This window comes from Stenella coeruleoalba, assembly GCF_951394435.1.
Source record: "Stenella coeruleoalba genome assembly, chromosome: 11".
NCBI lineage: Eukaryota > Metazoa > Chordata > Mammalia > Artiodactyla > Delphinidae > Stenella > Stenella coeruleoalba.
In genome coordinates, this window is record NC_137157.1 from 84,816,846 (window position 1) to 84,839,413 (window position 22,568).

A 22,568-nucleotide genomic window follows, 5' to 3' on the forward strand; every position below is an offset into this window, starting at 1 on the left:
TTTTATAAGTTTTTCCTGTACAATGGAAATAGCAAAACAATTAATAATTATTGGGAACTGAATGATGAAGTTCTTGACTTAAGAGTGCTTTTCACTTTAGAAAGGCAAAGAACTCCTAACACACGTAGCACAGCTTTCTAAGATAGTCATATCACAGTTCTAAGCAGGGGATAAAAAATCATAAAACTTTGTGCTGGGCTTCCCACCTTGTCAAATATGCATCCTTGTAATATTTGTACATGTTCAACTCTTAAGTCTGGAAAAGGGATTGGTGGAGACTTAAATGGCTCATAGGAGTCCTTTAGAAAAAAACGTCAGAAGCCTGGATTTAAAAGATATTTGGCTCATAGAAGAACTCAGTGAATGTTTTATGAAGGGGGTCAATGTATCCAGTCATGAATTCCATAAGGAATCATTGGGCCTTTACAGTGTACTTAGCATTACTGTATTCCTGTTGCTGGAAAATTTAGACAGACTCTTTTTTCACGGACTTAGATTCTAGTGAGAGTAAATGGACTATGAACATGAGAACAAATAAGCAAATAAGATCATTTCAGATAGCACGAAGTGTGAGGAGGAAAACAAAGCAAGACAATGCGCTAGAAAACAGCTCCAGGGCTGGGGGTGGGATCAGGAAGGGAAGGTCTCTCCAAAGAGGTGTATTTAAGAATTGACTCCTAAATGACGAGCAGTAGCCTGGTGTCTGAGACCTCTGGGAAACATTTCAGGCAGAGTCAGTGGCAGAAACAAAGTATGTTTCCAATGTTACTGACCCAGGTCCTTGGAATCTTTAATTAATAGAAATTGAGGGCTTCCCTGGTGGCGCAGTGGTTGAGAGTCCGCCTGCCAACGCAGGGGACGCGGGTTCGTGCCCCGGTCCGGGAAGATCCCACATGCCGCGGAGAGGCTGGGCCCGTGAGCCATGGCCGCTGAGCCTCCGCGTCTGGAGCCTGTGCTCCGCAACGGGAGAGGCCACAACAGTGAGAGGACCGCGTACCACAAAAAAAAAAAAAAAAGAAATTGATAAGAAGCCAGAGGAGAAATTTAGGCAAGGTTTTACTGGGACTCCTGCTGCAGCACAAGGGAGTGAAAATAAGTAACAGGTGCGCTTGCTCACTTCCCGAGGAAGTGACAAGCCGATTCCTTAAATGGGATGAGGGTGAGGGAGGATCAGTGGGCTGGGGAGAAGGCGTGGCTTACGTGGTCTGCCCACCCACTTGGTGGTGCTGTGCGCAGGGGTCATGCGCAGTATCCTGCTTTTGCTCCCGGCACCTCAGACATGGCAGTTGGTTTGTGGCCTTTTTGTATCTTATTATAATCACCCAAGCTGCGCATGCGTGCAGTTATTTTTAGTCCCTTGTAGTTTCTTTGTACTCTCTAGCTTGGGGGATTCATTGGTTCAGGTGCAAGCACTGCAGTAAAGGTCCTAGGTCCCGGGTCCCAGCTTATCTCACCAAGGACAGGAAGACCAACATAGTTGCAGCAGGGTGAAGGAGCAGGAAGGGAATTTCAAATAAGGTCAGAGGAGGCAGGGTCTAGACTCCAGACTTTACATCATATAAGGCTTTGTAATTCATCAGAGTCTGAATTTATTATAAGTGCAATAGGAAGGCATTGATAGTTCTAAACAGGGAAGTTATATATACTTTTAAAAGAATATATGAATGAATGAATGGATTGATGGATGAATGAATGAGGCTCTTTCCAATGAGGTCAGCTGAGAGGAAGCGGAGAATAGAAATTAGTAAAAACATACCCTGCTTCAAACCCTTAAAATGTATGTTGCCCACAGAAATTTCTCAGACGCCGACTGGCATATTTCTTTATATCAAGCTGGGAGCATCTCGCTGGAAATATCTCCTGGTGCTAACTTACTTTCTGAAACTTATCACACAAGCGCTTTATGAGTCTTTTTAGAAAAGATAATATGGAAATAACAAATTTATAACATAACATTAAAAGTATTACCTTTCACAAGAGAGTGGGAAGGAAAAATTCATATTGCTGTAAATATTTTGCAAGTATTTTGGGAACACGTTGGCATTCATAAAATATAAAAGAGCAGCCCAGGCTGGTTAGATTCTGCATTCATGTAGTTGTTGCTTCAAATAAAGGGGGAAAAGGAAGAAGTGTCTGATTGGGATGTGACAAGTTGTTAACAAATGGATACCTCGGAAGAAGCGATCAAAGGAGTATTTCCTACCTCTGTGGAATTTACTCCCTCCAGGGATTAACTCTCATGATTTCTTTCTTTATTTTTTGTAAAGATAATGGGAGTCATTACAGAATTAAATTTTAGTGCCTGTTTTAACCTTTGATGTTTATGATGCACGCAAACTTTTAAGCTTGCTTCAAACCTTTGAAAATCATCCAGGGGGAGAAAAAGACATCCTGTTACATGGAAGGGGGTAAATCTAACTGATATTTAATCTTTTCTATTCCTTTCAAAATCCCTGTAAATTAGGTATCATTTCTATTTTCCGAAGAAGAAACTGAGTCTCAAAGGGGTTTAAATGACTCATCTAAGCTTACTAGCTGGTAATTGACAAAAGCATCATTTGAACCCAGATCTCTGATTCCAAGGCTGGGATCATTGATTGCTCCCCAACAATTTGATCTTTGGTGCTATTTAAAAAGAGGCAAGGATGTGCACATGCTAGCTGATTTGAGAAACTGCATTCTTATATGCATATATATATGAAGTTTTATAGTTTTGTTTTATTTATTTATTTTTGGCTGCATTGGGTCTTAGTTGCTGCGCACTGGCTCTCTTGCGTCGAGTGGGTCTACTCTTCGTTGCGGTGCGCGGGCTTCTCAATGCGGTGGCTTCTCCCGTTGCAGAGCACGGGCTCTAGGCACGCGGACTTCAGTAGCTGTGGCACACGAGCTCAGTAGTTGTGGCTCACGGGCTCAGTAGTTGTGGCTCATGGGCTTTAGAGCGCAGGCTCAGCAGCCGTGGCGCATGGGCTTAGTTGCTCAGCAGCATGTGAGATCTTCCCGGACCAGGGCTCAAACCCATGTCCCCTGCCTTGGCAGGTGGATTCTCAACCACTGCGCCAGTGGTTGAGAAGGGCTGACCAGTGGCTTCTCAGGGTTGAGAAGCCCTGAGAAACTGCATTCCTGACTTCAGCATGTTAAACACTCTATTACTGTCATTATGGTCTTATCACCTAGTTACTAGTTATTTTTTTGAGGTAGCAGAGGTTATCTTTCTAGAGATGGTTATCACCAGTGAGATGAGACTTGAGATAATTCTAGAAAGTGTTCCTGCCTGAACTTCTCTCTGCTTCTGGCATGTGTGACACATCAGCATGACAAGTTTTAAAGATTTCTTTTTCAGAAGATAAGACGTAATAGTGCCTAAGAATAGTGCCTAAGAATAGTGCCTGGGAAATGGGGAAGAAAGAGTGTGTTAGAAAATGGACAGATGTCCCTTAGCTCTCCTTTGAGTTTAAGGCTGGCCTTAATGAATTTTTTAAATTTCTCGGAAGAGTTTATCATTGGGTCATAGGCAATTCAGATACTCTAAGACATGCCATGTTTCTAATTCAGGAAGAAAAATTACACTTGTTCCTATTTCCATGAAATCTATAGATTTAATATCCCAGACTCTGAGACCAGATAGTCGACAGTAGTTCGGATACAAATCCCAATAAGCTAACTAGAGGCAAACTTCTGCAAAGGCCTTGACTTAGCATACAAGAGAGCTAATCTCAACCCTGGTATAAGCACACATGAAATTTAAGGTAGAAAGTTAAGTTCAAAAATAATTGCTTGTCTGGCAACACAATGCAGTAGATAAGAAAAAGAAAGAAAGAAAGAAAACCCTGTGTCTGATCCTGGTCGTGCCAGAAATTGCAGCTTAATTTCTGACCAGGTGTTTAACGTCTCTGAAAGCATATCTGCATGAATATAATCAGAGCCTTGCATCGTTTCCCTTCCCGTCCTAATAGTGTGAGTTGTTATACCTTCTGTAACATTCTTCCGAAACGTAACAGGATACACAAGGAGTAGCGTTTATTCTCTTAGTGATCACCTGGGTTGATTGAGATCTTTGGTTTAAGAACTTGGGGAGAATCTTTTAATATTTTTTTCTCACTCCTTTTTAGGATTATCTGGGAGCTTGCATTGTTCTCACTGCATCAATTGCATCCATTAGTGGGTCTTCCAATTCTGGATTGGTGGGCTTAGGTCTTCTGTATGCACTTACGGTACGTATGGATGAAAGTCTCTTTTTGCGCAGTGCTGGAGGTACTTTCTGTATGTGGTTATTATCAACTCTTATTCGTGGATGTTAAAGAGGAGTTAGAAGTTCATAACAAGATGACAGCCTGCAAATAATAGTAGATTTGGGCCCAAACCCAGCATTTTAGGATGGCATGGATTCATTTCTGATATTGCGAGCCAATTTTTAGAAAGTCCTCAAACCCTCTGGTCAGAGTTCTCCCAAGGCTGTTTGGAATTCTTGTCCTGAGTTGCTCACCACACATTTAGGGACACTAACTTGAATATGACTATAAATGAGGTAAATGGAAACAGAGATACAACTATCCACTGTGCAGGGAAGTCAGGACAGTTCACAGAACAGTGACATTTGAGGACCCTTGAAGAAGAGCAGACACTTTCTTTGCCAACTTTATCCCATGACATCCTCTCTGGTCTCTGATATCCTGCAGCATTTATGAATTGTACCTATATGAACTGTCCAAGTCATCCTATCCCCTAATATCCAGTGCTTACAAAAATTATGACTTCATTTTATATGTGTTCATTGTTTTTGTCACCTGACACAGATAACCAATTATTTGAATTGGGTTGTGAGGAACTTGGCCGATGTGGAGGTCCAGATGGGGGCAGTGAAGAAAGTGAACAGTTTCTTAACTATGGAGTCTGAGAACTATGAAGGCACCATCGGTATTGTTCTGAATATCATTTTATTTCACTTAGTTATTTTTAAAAAAAGATTAGTTGTGTGTCAGGCACACTGTCATTTTTGCTTTTGTTTTCCACTTCAATGGCCAGAGAATCCCCTCTCATCTTGACTTTGCTTGATAAAGGTACACCTGAACCTGAAAAAGATGTGATTATTTAGGCCTGAAAAGTCTTGGATACAACGAGAGTCCAAATTGATATTATTTAGTAATACTTAAAGAGAATGATATATATGGACTTTATTAATTACCAACCTAAATTATGAACTATTCTATTCTCTTTCTCCAGACCGTATTAACTTAGATGGCAAGAAACTTGGATTTTAAATTCTAACTGAGATTCTTAGCCTTGCTAGAATAAAACTGGCAGAAAATTCAATACTGAGGACAGACTAATCTTCCTTAAATGTAAATCTCATGCTTCAAATGCATTCTTTTGCCTAAATCCTTCAATAGCTCTCGAGGTCTTCAAGGACAAACTCCAGGTAACTTAGCTCAGTCTGCTAGACCCTTTGTTAGTCAACCCTTACCCACCTTCCTACTCTCATTTCTCATCATCCCACCTATACACCTTTTACTCGGGCCATACCAACATGCTATGCTTTCTTTATATCTTTGTTCTTCTCCCTCTATAAACTTGAAACAACTTTCCCTACCTCTTATCCTTTAAGATTCATCTCAGGCACCGTCTCCACTTGAAACCCTCCTGGAACTCTTGGGTTACCACCATCTCTGCTCCCAGAACACCTCGGATTGGCCTCCATCACGTGACTCTCCATGCAGTCCTGTAGGGTCTAACTCACTTGCATGCGTCCCCCGGGCACAATGAGCACCTTGAGGCATGTCTTCCATCTCCATATTCCCAGCATCCTGCACAACACCTTTCACATTTGAAGCATTCAAATATTTGATGACCAACTGAGTGAACAAATGAATCCATTCACAGATGAACCACTACGAATAGAATTGAGTGATGGAATGCTGGGAGATATGATGCCCATTAATGCTCCAAAACAGACACACAAAAGCTATTTTTAAAGTTCTTAATCAAGAGGCTTTTACTCTAAATGAAATATTAATTTAAAAAACTCAGAACTTGGTTCAGTACTACTTTCAATTTAGAAAAAAATTATGTGTGTATGTATAAATGTATATAAGTATGTGTGTGTTTCTTTCTACCTCTCTCTCTCTGTCTCTGTCTCTGTCTCTTTCTCTCTTCCCTTACCCCATCTCCACCCCCCAGATCCTTCTCAAGTTCCAGAACACTGGCCTCAGGAAGGGGAGATCAAGATTCATGATCTGTGTGTCAGATATGAAAATAATCTGAAGCCTGTTCTTAAACACGTCAAGGCTTACATCAAACCTGGGCAAAAGGTATGGAATTCACTGCCATTTGATTTATTTCATACAAACCCTCAGATGGAACCACTCCATTACCACCTGAGCTCTTTAGACATCCCAGCCAACCACAGCCTCACTGGGCTCCCATTATATTCCCTACACTTTATAGGTCAGACCATTTGCACAAAAGAGAAAAGGGAGAGAGTGGATCCAGATAAAATACACATTCTCTAAGTTGTATTGCGATTCATTCGTCTCCCATGAAGATCAAGAATGTGAACAATAGGCATGTTTTTCAAAATTTCTAGCTTTTGGCTCATGACCATTCCAGATATCCCCTTGAGAACGTTTGTGTTTGTACTAGCTCTAGTCCCAAAATGATTTATTTTAGTTATTGTAAAAAGAGCAAGTATGCAGAAAAATGAACTCATTTTACATTTTGTTATAAAATCATCACTTCTAAGATAAAGTGGAACACTTGTTTGCTAGGTCAACAGTATACTAGATGCAAACATGAAGCCACAAAGGTAAAACAACACACCCACATAGAAATCAAAAGAGTTAGAGTGGAATCATTGAAGATTTGTTGAAGACCCCATGTTTTTAGCTTAATAATGATAATTCCTAAGGGAGATCTGAGAAGAAAATGATTATTTTAATGTAACTGTTTACATAGAGTTGCAGTTTCATCATGGTGTCTTACATAAGGTAAAAATACTTCTGCCTATTTTCTATCTTTTGTCTGAGTCCTCTTCTCTCTGAGTGACAGTTGATTTCTTAGGTGGGCATATGTGGTCGCACTGGCAGTGGAAAGTCATCGTTATCTCTGGCTTTCTTCAGAATGGTTGATATATTTGATGGTGAGTTACTAACTAAACTTTTTCATTAGCTGTGTGATGCTCTTCCTTAAAAAAAAAAAAATGCAACATCGACTTACCTAATCCTGCAGAAGTAAAAAGTAAATATTTATAAGTACTGTGTGTCCTGAAACCCATGATTTGAGACAGGTATCCCAGATAAGCAGTCTAGGAGTAAAGAAAAAACATAGAATTGGGGAAATAAAATTATTAGTCCTAAACTCAGCTCTAGATATTATTATTAGACCATTCTATTCAATTGGTAAAATGAAAACAAGGCCATCCATTTTGAATAGCAACAGATAGAGGTGGCATTTCAAGAGGAAGGAAGAGAGGAAAAGACTGTCTCGCTTCCTGCAAACTAAATATATATATATATATATATATATATCTTTCCATCAAAGGAATAAAAAGAAGATAAGTAATCTGCATTTTAATTTTCGTGCATGACTCTTACCATCATCTTCTTAATAACATGGTTTAATGATGTTGAGCATTTTGTTAGGAGGCAACCATTGCTGTAAAGTGCCAAGCACACGTTGACAATATACAAAAATAATTATTCATCCACAAAATTATTAATAATATTGAACATGGAAGTCATCTAATCTTTGCTTTAGAAAAAATATGTCATTATTTAGTCTGTCAAGTGGCCTATAGATAGGCCCACACATATGCCATCTTGAATGAAAGGAGATCCATCAGCTCAGGAAGTACTTAACTATTATTATCTGTAATGATTGTGATAATGGTGATAGTACCTCACATTTTTATCGCCTTTGACAGTTTATATTATTTAATTTAATCTACACAACAGCTCTGTGAGATAAAGAGGTCAGTTTATGAACAACAGAGTTGAACTGTGGTCATTGCAGGTTCTTTGGGGTTTAGATTCAGTGACGGGGTAAGTATCTGCCTCTAGGTGAGCAGCTTGCTCTTTCCATGGCTGGTAATAAGACACAGATACTTTAAGGATTTTCTGTGGGATTTGCATTATAAGCCAATTACATGATCCAAAGACAATTGATTGAAACTTTTCATTAAAAAACTGTGGTTGTGATGAAACATATTAGATTAGCCATATTCTCATGAGTCCAGAAACATCATTTCAGGCCCCATGAGGACTATGATGACTGTTTTTAATACCGTTATAGGTGACTGAGATTTTAATAGATAATATATTATTCTTGAAAGAAAGTTTAAGCTAACATCTTGCCTGCTTTTGGGTCTAAATCCAGCTGGAAAAGGGACTCCAGTTGCCATTCTTCTCTGGGCATTCTCATCTCATAGAGCAATATTGTCTTTGCACAAAGCGATATGATAAAATAAATCTATCAGGGAAAGGCAAGGACGTCAAGATTGTGCAAGTCTATGTACAGTGTGGAAAAATTCACTAAAATGTGATACCTATGTCATAGAATTTACTTTCTTACTTGTAATGCACTGTACTGTTCAATCAATAAACGAGTGAATAAGACAGACAGAAATGCCCATCTTCAACGATCTTGTATTCTAGTTGGGGGAGAGAGACAATAAAAAAGATCAGTAAATGTATATAGAATGTCCTGTGAAGGAAGATAAAGCCAAGAATAGGATAAAGGAATATTGGAAGGAAGAGGACCACTGAGGGAAAAAAGTACTTTTGGTTTGTATGAACCACATAAACTGCATAAAAAGTGGAAATCCCTTTAGGAGAAAATACATAAGAGCAGATATCACCGAAATGTATATTTTTCGTAGAGACATATCATGATGTTTTTAATACTTAAATGGAAAGCTTCCTCTTCTGAATTTCAGTTCTGAACTAGGAAAGTACTTCCAATCTGTAAACAGATATTACTTTACTCGTGATTTGACTACATGCCGCCATTTTTGTTTTTCTTTAACAGGAAAGATTGTCATTGATGGGATAGACATTTCAAAACTGCCGCTGCACACACTGCGTTCTAGACTTTCAATCATTCTGCAGGATCCAATACTATTCAGCGGTTCTATTCGGTAGGTGACGTATTCATTCATCAGAAACCCATGTGCCTCAGGACTTACCCTTCGGCTCACAGGAGGGTTTTACTCAGAATTGCTTTTCAGGTAGGTGTGAAAGTTTGTCACCAAGATGATGAGGTCAAATGTTCTGTCCCACAGTTTGGATTGGGGCACCTAGAGTGGCTAAATCAACCTATAGAAGCCCATCCTTTGTGCCGCCAGAAGTTCATCTCTTCTATCCGACCCTACAAACGTCCCTTTTTCCTCTGTACTTGGGGACAGTGATTCCTGGCAGACATTTCTGAGGTGTCCACCCTACAGACACCCTGCCTATCTCTGTGTGTCTGGTCTGGCCTCAGCAGATATTGAGTTTGGTTAATACCTTGAGTCCCTCCCATCACCCACAACTTCTCCTTCTGCCGAAATTGCTCTGAAGAAGCTGCTGCAGCCTTCTCCATGCCTGGTTTGTGGTTTCTCATGAAAAAAAAAAAAAAAGAATGGAGGTACTACTCTTTGCTAGGTCCTTTAAATATTGATATATCATCTCATCAAGTCCTCAGAGCACTGCTCTAGTGTTCACATTATTGCCCCCATTTTACAGATGAGGATTTTGAACCTCAGAGAAGCTGTAGCTTGGCCAAGTTCATATACTTAGTAAGTGGTAGCACTGCCATTGCAAATAAAGTGTGTCCAGCTGCAAGGCCCACTGCGTCATCATCCACCAGATCAGCGCTCTCATTCCATCCACCCTCTGTTCTCTCTTGCTCCCCTCCTCTATCTACTTAACTGCAAAGTATTTGCCACCTTCTACTAAATATTCCTTGTCTTGAAGAGAAGATGTATGTAAGATTGCTCCATATTCAATTGTAAAATTACTTTAATTAAAAGTTCTGGGCGTATCAGATTATTTAGCAATATTATAGTAAATCTATATCTCTGATTATATTTATTATGAATATTGTTATTGTGGTTGGTGCAGCATAGCTCATCTGAAATAGCATTGCACGTTCCCATATAGATTTATGTATTTAATGTCAGTTCTGTAGGAATACTTTGCTAGACACTCTTCAAGTTATATTATACATAATATGAAAGTAGATGTATCCAATTTAATGAATTGTATCAAATCTTATCACGGATTTAAACTTACTAATGATATCATCGAAAACCATTGCCCATAACATTCAGGTCATTCATTCACCCATCAAGCATGAATTGAATGCCTGTTCTATCCTAAGCACTGTTGTAGATCCTGGGCGTACAGCAGTAACCAAAACAAATAGGATTTACATTTTAAGGAAAGAACAGCAGTAAGCAAATGTACATTAAAAATCATTTTTAAAATTTATCCACTAATTAACTGATTTTTTTTCCTACAGATTTAATTTAGATCCGGAGTGCAAATGCACGGATGACAGACTTTGGGAAGCTCTAGAAATTGCTCAGTTGAAGAATATGGTCAAATCCCTACCAGGAGGTCTAGGTATATTTTCTAAATGATACATTTATTTTTTACATATGCAATGAATTCCACATATCTACATTTTTTGCTGGACTCACATAATTCTAGTGTTAAATCTCCTTATGTTTAAAATAATCTCCTAAAGGTCATTAGGACAACTTCAAAATCTAGTGTTTTTGCAGGGGGTGCAAGAGGATGAAACCTTATAACCTTCTGTTCTAGGCGAGCAGGCCAAAATATTCCAATTAATACATTTATCTCTTTAATCTTTCCACCATTGATGGATATAGATCAGTTTAATTAGAATGTTTCCTTGTGGTCATTCTGCTCACATGATTTACATGAATGCCTAACCCTCAGTAGGTAGATAAGCGGACTGAAAAGGCTGTTAGGTCCAAAGAGTACTTGGTACCATTTAGAAGCAGGTATTTTCTCCACAGTAGCAGCCATTTTCTTTGCTGCCAGGAGGGCATATTCCTTTTACTTACATAACATAATTTTTTGGAAGACATTATTTTCTATTACCTAGCTGCAGGATCAGTTTGGGTACTTGTGTAAGATATGAAACATGTACTCAAACGATCCCTGAGTTAAATTCAGTCCCAGATGTAGTATAATTTCTGGCAAATAACCGATGATAAAAACAAAAGAGCAATGTGAATAACGAAAGAACAACATGATTAATGAAACAAGAGAGAGTTCATGATATGGTCTTTATTCATAAAAGCGAACGTCTGTTTTTGGACTTCTGTTTCCTTAAAACCCGAACACATTTAAGAAAACGTTGGAAAGGTAGTGGTTGGTTGGTATTCTAATTTTAGTACATAATGTGTAGTTGCCAAATTGATTGTGTTGTTTGGCATCTAGTTTGTTTTTTTTTTTAATTAACCCACAAAATAAAATGATGTTTGTTTGTTAGTTTATTTGGGAAAGGAGACTCAAAAACAATACCTTTTATGATGATAATTTAGTCCCGAGGAAAAGGCATCCCACAAACGAAATTGGGGCAGCGTGTCTTTAAGGATAGTTTTACTGACTTTGCCTGTGTCACCGTGGAAGTAATTGCAGAGGTCTGGGTGAACTTTCCCATAATAATTTTTGATGTCTGCTCTGGAAAGCCCAGCAAATGTACTTGAAAAATTGAAAAGTCTACTTGCGATAATGCTTACAGACCTTTTTTCCTTGGTATTTAGAGACTCTGCCCTCCCCCCGTTAATAATTGGAAAGGCAGACAATTACATCTTTATAGTTCTCTTCACTAACATGAGACCTGCATGTACCTGTTTTGAATCATGGGCATAGTATTTGGGGGTATGGTACAGTGTAAGCAACAGGGAATTGCATTTACACTATGTAATTGAATACCGTTTATGCTCATTGTCTTAATAAAGATTACATCAGTGGTTTGATAATGATCTGGTTCATGCCAACTCTAGTGAAGAACATTCATCATGTCCTGCTTCCTTTTTATTTATTATATACATTAAAATTTGGAGAATAGATGCATAGCCTCCAGGCGTGAGAAATTATAAGAATTTGATGCAGTGAGGCAATAATCAATAGAAATTTCCTCTCAGAGCCCTACTAAAAGGTGTTTCAATCCTAATAATATAGATTATTTTGGAAATAGAACTTAAGCTAAACTCACAGTAGTACTTTATAAAATGTGGTTGAAACCAAAAAAAAAAAGAAAGTATAATGAGGACATAACTCATTTATCCATGCAATAAAGTTTCATTCAGCTACTATGTCAGATACCAAGTGGTAAGTACTGGGGTTACATTGATAAACAAAAACAAACCCAGTCCTTACCCACTAGGAGCTTAAAGGCCAGGGGGATGATATAATGGAAGGAGAACAGGTATTGGAGTTGAGAATATTCTGTTTCTTATCAAGCTCTACTACCAGTTAACTAGGTGATCTTGGGCAAGCCACATCATCTCCCTGGGCCTTGGATAATTATATTAAATAATTAAATAATCTCCAAGGTCTTCCAGTCTTTAAAATGTTTAACAGTATTTTATATCCTACTATAAGGAGGGAATTTACCACCTGTTTTCAAACACAGGGTGACCCAGGATCATCTTAATTTTCCCCAGTTAAAGTTCCTCTTTGCTTTTCCAATGTGAAATCCTTGCATCAGTACAAAGTGATATGCAGCATGTTCTTGTAGGACATAATGTGTTTTCCACTACTTTGCCCAAGGAAAACGTTCGTATCATTTCTTTAATGAAGTCCTTGCTTCTTTTTTTGACTTAGATGCAGTTGTCACTGAAGGTGGGGAGAATTTTAGCGTTGGACAGAGACAGCTGTTCTGCCTTGCCAGGGCCTTTGTCCGCAAGAGCAGTATTCTCATCATGGACGAAGCGACAGCTTCCATCGACATGGCCACAGTGAGTGCATTATCTAAGCTTCTTTAAATTGATGAGATGAAGAAATGCATGTGAAAATTACAATTTATTTTTCCTGATTGGATTCTGAATGCTCAGTACTATTGTTTTGAGTATCTTCTCAGCCACCTCCTTGATCAACCAATGATACAGCACAACAGAATTTCAGTAAAGGAGACTTGACTCTTCTTTTAAAGGACCTCCTATTGCCAATAAACATCATATAAATTTGTCATCACTTTTTTTCTAGTTTTATTTTATTTTACTTTATTTTTCTCCATTCTACCTCTTTTTAATTGAATAATAGTTGATTTACAGTGTGTGTTAGTTTCAAGTGTACATTAAAGTGACTCAGTTATACATACACATAGATCTATTTTTTTCAGTACCATCACTTTTTGATAAATCCTCAAAACAGTAAAATTCCAGGGCTCAGTTGATGCGAGTACTGTTCTGTATTCAAGTATTCAAGTGTTGTGTCATGGAAGTTCTAAGATGAAGTGTCCAAATCTCTATTTAATAGAATCTATTGATAATCGAAACCAATCATTTTCTAATGCAATTTGAAGATGGAGTCATTATAATTAATGCTGGCTAGAATTAATAATGGCCTTCTCAATGTATTCATGGTAACGAGGCAGAAACTTTGCCTTTTGAAAGAAATCATTTAAAAGTGTCAAATAGGGGGAGGGATAAATTAGGAGTTTGGGATTAACATATACACACTACTGTATATAAAATAGATAATCAACAAGGACCTACTGTAGAGCACAGGAAACTCTATTCAATATTCTGTAATAACCTATATGGGAAAAGAATCTGAAAAAGAATGGATATATGTATATGTATAACTGAATCACTTAGCTGTACACCTGAAACTAACACAACATTATAAATCAACTATACTCCAATATAAAAGAAAAATTAAATTTTAAAAAAGTGTCAAATATGTCCAAGAAGGATCTGTCTGGAAGGCTGTGATTGAGTGGGGAAAATATCACATTGAACTGCTATCAATTAATGTTGTTCTTATAAAAGTTAACTTGATATTAAAAGTTTGGTATCAGAAAGGACAAAAATAAAAATCTTATTTCTTTTCTTACTGTACACTTTAGATTGAATAAAACTACCCAAAAAGGTGAAACAGCTTCAAGATTATTAAGAGCCATATATATGGAGGTGCTAATTTGACATCATTTACTTGTATTAAGTAAGACTAATCAGTTAAAGTACCTATTCAAAGTTTATATATCCTTCTCCGAGTTAAGATAATTTAAGGCAATGAAGTAGTTTCTAATGAAGCCATTTCACTAAGTAAACATAACTACATCAAAATTAGTATTAATTACTAAGTTCTTACAATATTGTGGCTTATTGTAAGGATAGTACTGCCTCAGTAAAGATGAGAGAGAGAGAAAGAGGGAGAATAACAATGAATTAATTGGTAATAAACCATGTGATTGGAAGAAATAGCTCCTTCACTTTAAGACTTAGGTAATCGAGCATTTTTTCTAGGATAGAGGTAGAATTCTTACCCAGGACAGCTTTTAAAATATAATGATAACAATGGTTTGTGGTGGGAGTAAAAATAGTTCCTGCCTGGAATGTACTTTTATGGGTCAAAATCCAAATTTTTAGCATGTACTTTATTTTTTCCTTTTCTGACACAAAACTTAACACTATTTTAGGGTTTTATTAGTTTTGAATACATCCTTTTTATGGCATAACTCAAGTGAGCATTTCCACACCCATTTGGTTTCATTTTCCTTATTCAGTTTCTTGGCAATAAATCTATCAGTCATTCCTAGTTGATAAGCTGAGTTTTATTTGCATTTTGAAGACACTACAGAAGCCAGCCAGAGCTTGCTGCTGGGCACTGCTCCCTGTTAGGCCTTCTGCAGAAGACTTAGCAGTGAGAGTTCTCGGAAGAGATTGGGCATGTTGAAGCCTTGTTCTTAGGGACGCAATATCAATATTATGGCAAGAGAAAGTAGTCCAGAGAAAATTCAGACTCTATTTATTTTTTGGCAGGAAAACATTTTGCAGAAAGTGGTAATGACAGCTTTTGCAGACCGCACCGTTGTTACAATAGCTGTAAGTATGGGCGACAGAGTTGATTTACTGCTCTTTGGTTTTTCTTCCAAGATTCAATATTCTTTATTTTTGAGCAATTAAAATATGCTGAATCATGTATTTCTCTGCTAATATTTCTGTATCTGTACAAAAAAAAGAAACAACAAAAAAAGAACAGCTATGGTTTGAAAGCCTTTGCACTGTTTTTTTCCAAGCCGTCTGCCCTACCTTCCTCTGCTAGGTTACAATGAAAGAACATTCTCAGTCTCGGGATTCCAGCAGGTCGTGGCCTGTACTTTTTCACCAGATACAGATGGCAGTTCATATGGGATTATTCTTCCTTTTAATAATCGAATTGTCTGATGATCAGTTTCAGAAGCAAAATTCATTGGTTTGACTCCCTAGTCTGCTACTATTTGCACTTAACTTCTATGTTCCTATTTACTTAGCTGTTTGCAAAGAGACAATGAGACAGCTGTTCTGCCTTGCCAGGGCCTTCGTCCTCAAGAGAAGATAATCAAATTGAAAAAAATGCTTAAATCTTTGTAATGCCCATTATAGCTTACTTCAAAGAGGCCATGGTTTTGTCTCTTCCTCTTTGCAGATGGATGGATTCTTATTGACATTTAGGCTTACATTTAACAGAACTACTTTTTAAATGAACTGCTTAGACATTTTTCCCTCTTGCTGATTCTTTTCTCTTCTTTCCCTTTTTCTTTTCTCTCCAGCACCGTGTCTCTTCAATCTTGGATGCAGGCATTGTTTTAGTCTTATCTGAGGGTATATTAGTGGAGTGTGATACTGTTCCCAACTTGCTCGCTGTCAAGAATGGCCTCTTTACCACTTTGGTGATGACCAACAAGTAGACATCCTGAGCTACTCTGCCAAGTAGGCCATTCTCTGGTAGTTATCTTAGCAACCTCCCCCCAGTAAGGCCCAGCGAAGGCAGAGATTAGAGGGGAGGGAGGTGTTGAGGGAACCAACTACAGGGTATTATTATACAAATCAGTTCAACCGGGGTGCCACCGTGCTCAGTACAAATGAGGCACTTGAATGTTTTCAAATGTACACGTGCACGAGAGAGAGAGTCGGGAAACCTGGACCCAGATTTACCTCTATCTTAAGGAACACTTTTGCTCTTCCTTGAGGATGTTCTGTAAGCGTCCTTAAAGTACCGTACACGTGATGCTCCTTACCTGTCCTGAAGAATGCATCGTTTAACTTAATAATTACTTAAGTTTAACAGTTGAGTCATAGGAGTTATGTATGGAGTGCTTGCTTGCGCTTCCAGTTTTGTGAATGATGCATGGGAGAAAGGGTACCCTTTGAAGTGCAGCTTTTTCAGGGTGGCTGGAAATGATTCCCCATCAGGGCCCACCTTCTGTAAACTGGGCCTAAGTAAAAAGAAATCCACTTTCTCTCACTTTCCCAGTGAACTCTGTGATTCTTTCTGCCCTGGAGTCGCGTGATTAACTCATTCACACTAAAGTGTGAATGACTTAATGGGTGAGAGAATTGGCTAACTTGAAAAATGTTTCTATAATATTTCCCAGAATTTTCTCACTGAAGAGATGGGGAGGAAGACCTTCCTGCTCCCCTGAAAAAGGCAGGTTAAAAGGGGAAAAACAGACCTTTGTTTACTCAAAGAACTAGTTTTCTTTACTCTGCATGAAGCATGGTATTGTTGGGTGCTCCCATTTAGTCAACACCTGAAAGATACTTGAGCATAATTTGTATTTTTTCATCAAAAAAATATGTTCTCTTACCTGATTTCTGTTCTACATTCACTGTTACTTTTCTGTGTACTTGACTATCTTTTACCCATTCTTCCTTTCAAGACCACCAGTGTGGAGGTGGCCACCAGAATACCTAGAGTTCTCTCCCCTGGACACACAGAAAGCTGTAGAGGAGAACAGATTACTGTGGGATCAACTCTTTTTACCAGGCTTATAGGAAGGAGAACTCCACCAATTTGTGGTAGACCCCTTGTACAACAACCCTCAGCTCTGTTAAGAGTAACTATTTTTCCTTCCCTGATAAAAGCTGTTCTGTTACTTTTGGTAACTACCGCTGAAAATTGTGGAATAACTTTTAAGATAACTTTCTCAGGCTTCGAAAAAGCAGCGCTCATACCCCAAAATAGTGCGTGGCATTTTTTTAAGGAAGGTGATCTATTCTTCGCTCTTGATGAAATTAATTTCTCTGGAGCATTTTGAAAATTTCATCATTGCTATGACAATTGATACCGTACTTCGTCAAGTGAAAAATACTTTGGAGTAATAGAATAAACACTTGATATATTTATTTCTATAGGCCACGTGTTTCAATATTTTTAAAAGTAAACATTATTTTAGAATATCAAGGCAATGTTTATAATATTCTGTTTATGGATTTAGAAGCCAGGTTTTTTTTTAATATCTATGATATGGTTATTGAAGAACTAATTTTTTTGAAGGGAATGCATAGCAGCTATTAAATAGCTCATTATGTTTATTTTTTTTCTAAATGCATGGGAATGCAAGTGGCTCTGGTCCATTCTAAAGATAGGTAAACATTATCCTTCAAAGTGTGATAATTCCTAAATATATCCCATTCATTACCTGTATTTAGTGAATGAGGTAGGTTTGTCTATGGATGTTGAAAATAGTGGTGAATGTTCTAAGCTGTCATCTTTATCACATTCCATATTCATGTTGCTTTTCCCCTCTAGTTGTGAGTGCCAGCCAGGATTGCTCGCTTTTCTGAAAGCGTGAGCATTGAGACTACCCCATCTGCATGGCTCAGGGCAAGTGATAAGCCTTTGCTTCTGGGGATGGCGTTAGGCTGGACTTTGGATTGTTAGGAGAAGACGCTTTGGAAGACTGTGTACCAGCTAGAGAAATGATATGTCTAGGTTCGGCAGTCCCATCTTCATACTGATGTTTTGACCTGTTCAGTCCAGGTCCAATGTGATGGGCCCTGGCCACATGTGGCTCTGAGCACTTGAAATGTGGCTGGTCCTATTGAGAGGTGTTGTAAGTGTGAAATACATCCTGGATTTCAAAGACTTAATACTAATAAAAGAAAGTAAAAGATCTCATTAATAATTTTTATATTGGTTACATGTTGAAGTAACATTTGGGGTATATTGGTAAAATACATTACTAAAATAAATTCCACCTGCTTATTTGCGCTTGTAAAATGTGGCTCCTAAGAGATTTAAAATTACACGTGCCTCACATTTGTGACTCACATTATATTTCCGTGGGACAGCACTTATCTTAGCAAGAGTAGTGAAAAGGTCCACGGCAAAGACTTTTCCCTTGTAAATCCTAACGATAAAAAAATTATAGCAGCTGACATTTATTATTTGCTCATATGTATCAGACAAAGTCCTGAATTTTTTTCTACATGGATTATCTCATTTGATCCTCACCACCGTTCTCCAAGGCAGGTACTATGACGACCACCATTTCACTGATGTGAAACGTGAAGCATACAAAAGTTGTTTGTTGCTCGAGGTTGCACAACCAAAACATGAGTCCATTGTAACTTCAGAGCCTTCATTCTTTTTTTTTTTTTTTTTTTTTTTTTTTGCGGTACGTGGGCCTCTCGCTGTTGTGGCTTCTCCCGTTGCGGAGCACAGGCTCCGGACGCGCAGGCTCAGCGGCCATGGCTCACGGGCCCAACCGCTCCGCAGCATGTGGGATCTTCCCGGACCGGGGCACGAACCCGTGTCCCCTGCATCGGCAGGCGGACTCTCAACCACTGCGCCACCAGGGAAGCCCCAGAGCCTGCATTCTTAACCATGATGCTAAGAATGACAGGTGAACAATCCTCTAAGTACCAGATCCTCCCAACAAAATGGTGGAAATAGCTCACACTTTGAAGTTAATAAGTCTGGTATGGTTGCTGGTTCCGCTACTTATTATCTGTGTGATACGCTTTTGCTTTACCTCTATGAACCCCAGCGTTCTCGCCTATAAAGTGGGAGAGATAACACCCACATTCGAGGAATGTTCTGATGATTAACAAGTATTTGTGTGGAGTACCTAATGTATGATATATGCTCAGTAGGTGGTAGCTTTTATAATGATGAATTACTAACACCAAAGCTTCTCTCCAGATGGTACCATGTGGGAAGAGAGAATGAATGAGTGGCAGTGATCTCTAAAGGCAGAGAGACAGCATGCCTACCTAAAGTCCTGGATAATTCATTTTAACACTGCATGCCAGAATGGACTTCCCCTCATGGTCTTACTAGAATTGAACCACCTTCCAGAGTTCTTCAAATTGTGTGTCAGCCCACGGAATTATTGACTCTACTCAAGAGATAATTTTAGTGTAGATTAAACTATAACCCAACTGGTTCACGATGACTCTTCTTATTTAATTACTTAACAAACACTTGTTAGCCTACTCACGTTTCCATGAAAATGATGAAACTACTGTATTAGCTACACCCAATTTAATACAGCCTATATAAGACCATACTGGCTGGTGTTTAAAAGTATGTAAATCAATCATACTTTAAATAAGAAAGAAAAAGAGGGGCTGCGCTTCTTGCACCTCCTGGCTTCCCAAGATAAAGAAATGTCCTTGAATAATCAGTGAAATATGCATTTTCCCTTGCTTTGGCTGGTGTCCTGAAATTTATAACGAATACATTTATTCTTTTTTCACTCACAGCATCGGGTTCACACTATTCTGACGGCAGACCTAGTTATTGTGATGAAGCGAGGAAATATTTTAGAATATGACACTCCAGAAAGCCTCTTGGCCCAGGAAGATGGAGTATTTGCTTCTTTTGTTCGCGCAGACATGTGAAGGAATGTCTTAAAACCATACGTGTATTTAAAATAATGCTGTCATAACATACTTAAAGGATCATCAGCTTGGCCTTTGGAAAGTGGCATCTTAAACTTTTATATGCTTTTGTGAAGCTTACTTGTTACGTTGTGGAATTTTGTAGTTAGTAACGATATCACTTTACCAGTGAACATTGTGTTTTCTATGTTGACATTTATTCTTCCTTGTTTTTTGTTTTGTTTTGCTTTCCAAGCTATTACTGCTTAATATGTTTATTACTGATGCTTTTTTCTAAAGATTCAGTCACATCACCTTTAAGAATAACAGGTTGTATTAAAACATGTACTTTAAGTGGTAAATCAACTGCTATGTTTAAGTCTGGTAAATATCTCTCAGGCATAGAAGTTATAATGAGTGTTCAGTATTATTGTACTCTGATTTATAAGAATATATTTTCCTTTTTGTTGGTGTCTCCACATGTTATTGGAAGAAAATAAGAGGTAGACAGCTTTTCTACTCAGTTAGAAAGTGAAACACTCAAATTCATTATCTGGGGTCTGAGAATATTTTCCATTTCATTAACATTAGTAATCCTGATGCTTCTTTTAGCAGTCTCTTTTTTTCATCTAAATTGTTTCCTGTCACCGAGAAATCATCACATTTATAATAATGCTGTAAAGCCAAAACCTGCACTAGAAAGATCATGAAAAGAGTTTGAAAATTTGACAAATTATACCCAAGGTTCCATTTTTCCCTGTCTAGTAAGAGGAGAGTTCTTAAGATATCAGGCATATTGTGCCCTTTCCAGACTGAAGTTCAAAGAGTAATTAGGCTCAACCTTTCAGTGGCAGGTCAGCTACAGCTTTTTATGGTTTATTTAATCATTAGATGTGATTATGATCCTCAAGCCCTAAAATTCCACATTATTCAAGATTAGGGAGCACAGGCAAGTGGCCTTATTTTCACAGGATATATGTATACATACATACATACATACATATACATCTGTAGGTGTACATATATATGTAAAACAAGTATCTGTTTCTAGGTGGAAGAGTGTACTTCTTTTAGACATTTATGCCCAATGGTGTCACACATGTATACATTTGCTCCTGCTCTAATTTTAATGTACATGTGAAAAGTGTATCAAAAATGTTATTCTAATTTTAATGTGCATGTTCACAGTGCATTAAAATGTATGACGTATTAGTATTATGCTTGCTTAAATGTAAATTAATAGATTCAAAAAATATCAAAAGTTACCTTCACTGTCATGCTAGCAGCCAAAGCTTTCTACTGCAATTCTGTACCTGTTTGTATACATATCATTGATTTTCATGTGAGGATCCATGGGCATTGTAAGATTGTGAAGAATTATGATTGACGAAAAAAGAGAATATATGCTCCGTCCCTATAGTTCTGTGTTCAATTTATTGTATTGTGTATTCATGCTTGCCTGATGTTTACCTAAAATAAGTTTCACGAGGATGGACAAAAATGTTCTATGTTATTTAGCTCAAATTGTCACCTTTTGTTGTATATATAAAACTTCATTGGGAGAAAAATCCTCTTATTGTTTCCTAAAAGCTAAACAGAACAGAATCAGTAACTATTGATTTGATCTTGAAAATATTTTCTAAACATTCCACCAATCTCCTCTAAGTATTTCTGGCATTCAGATACTTTGTAAGGCTGAATTTACATGATGCTTGTTACCAAGTTATACCTCAATCTCACAGAGAAACTGGGATTTATCCACTGACGTAATCCCTCACAATATTTGTAAATTCTACTGCTATCCAGGCAACGTCAGTAGAAGCATATCTAATAACACTAAACAGAAAGTCACGTTTACCATTTTTACACCCAAGTGGTCACTGGTTTCCTTATAACTTTTAGTCACTTGAGTGTTTGTTTACAAAACTAAATTGAAAAGTCAAGGATGATTTTTTAAATTGTTTCATCATTTATTGTGTTATATGTATGATCTATTGAATATAGAAATGACTCATCCTGAAATAATATTTTACTAAATAAGTACATATATATAGAAGAAGACCAGCCTTTACCTAATCAAATTTCACATTCACAAATGTTACACTTAATTAACCAAATCGATTTTACCAATTTTAATTCCTTAATATTTGTTAAAAGCAGTAAATACATAAATCTTTATGTGAAAATAGATTCTTGATATTGTTGAGAGAGAAAAAATACTTCTCTTAAAGGATTGTGCATCCTCTCCTTTATGCTACTCCCCACAATCAATATAAAAGTCAACTTCGCTCTAGACTAGAGAAGAGAAGACCCTCCTAAGTAACTGATACTTGAGGTCTGGGACCAAGTCTTGTTTGTCTTTGTACCCTTGCCATAAAATACAAGTGCCTGGACCACAGCAGGCCCTAATAAGTATCGTTGATTGATCCACTGATTAATTTCACCATGTGCCTATAACTCTTCACTTTCTGTGTTGTGTTTACTGTGAAAATATATTGCTTTGGTATTATATAATAAATTACTCTTTTTGTTTGCTTAATTAAGAAGGATGATTATTCTTTCACTTATAATACCATTGGGGATCAATCACGACTGATCAATAGATGTAAATTAACACAAGTGGACAAGACAGTACCTGATCGTGCTTTGACAATTTTGTTTCACATCTGCCACAGTCATGCACTTCATTAGCTTTATATGTAGGCTCTAGGGAAGTTTCCATCAAGTGGAACAACTATATCAATAA

At 37.7% G+C, this 22,568-nt stretch overlaps 1 protein-coding gene across 12 annotated transcripts in view; it reads left to right on the forward strand.

Moving 5' to 3' along the window:
• ABCC9 (ATP binding cassette subfamily C member 9) overlaps window positions 1-22,304 on the forward strand; it is a 331,111-nt gene extending 308,807 nt beyond the window's left edge. For 9 of the 12 annotated variants that reach the window (XM_079936823.1, XM_079936829.1, XM_079936822.1 and 6 more), the window contains 9 exons: window positions 4,110-4,211; window positions 4,794-4,914; window positions 6,175-6,305; window positions 7,054-7,132; window positions 9,019-9,127; window positions 10,492-10,595; window positions 12,834-12,967; window positions 14,996-15,058; window positions 19,706-22,304. In XM_079936823.1, coding sequence (XP_079792949.1) covers window positions 4,110-4,211; window positions 4,794-4,914; window positions 6,175-6,305; window positions 7,054-7,132; window positions 9,019-9,127; window positions 10,492-10,595; window positions 12,834-12,967; window positions 14,996-15,058; window positions 19,706-19,843 — 981 coding nt within the window. In that variant the 3' untranslated portion in view covers window positions 19,844-22,304. Of the gene's footprint in view, window positions 1-4,109; window positions 4,212-4,793; window positions 4,915-5,220; window positions 5,351-6,174; window positions 6,306-7,053; window positions 7,133-9,018; window positions 9,128-10,491; window positions 10,596-12,833; window positions 12,968-14,995; window positions 15,059-19,705 lie in introns of those variants that run through there. The other 3 variants (XM_079936819.1, XR_013830487.1, XM_079936820.1) reach the window with 3 other exon arrangements.
• Window positions 22,305-22,568: the final 264 nt, after the last annotated feature.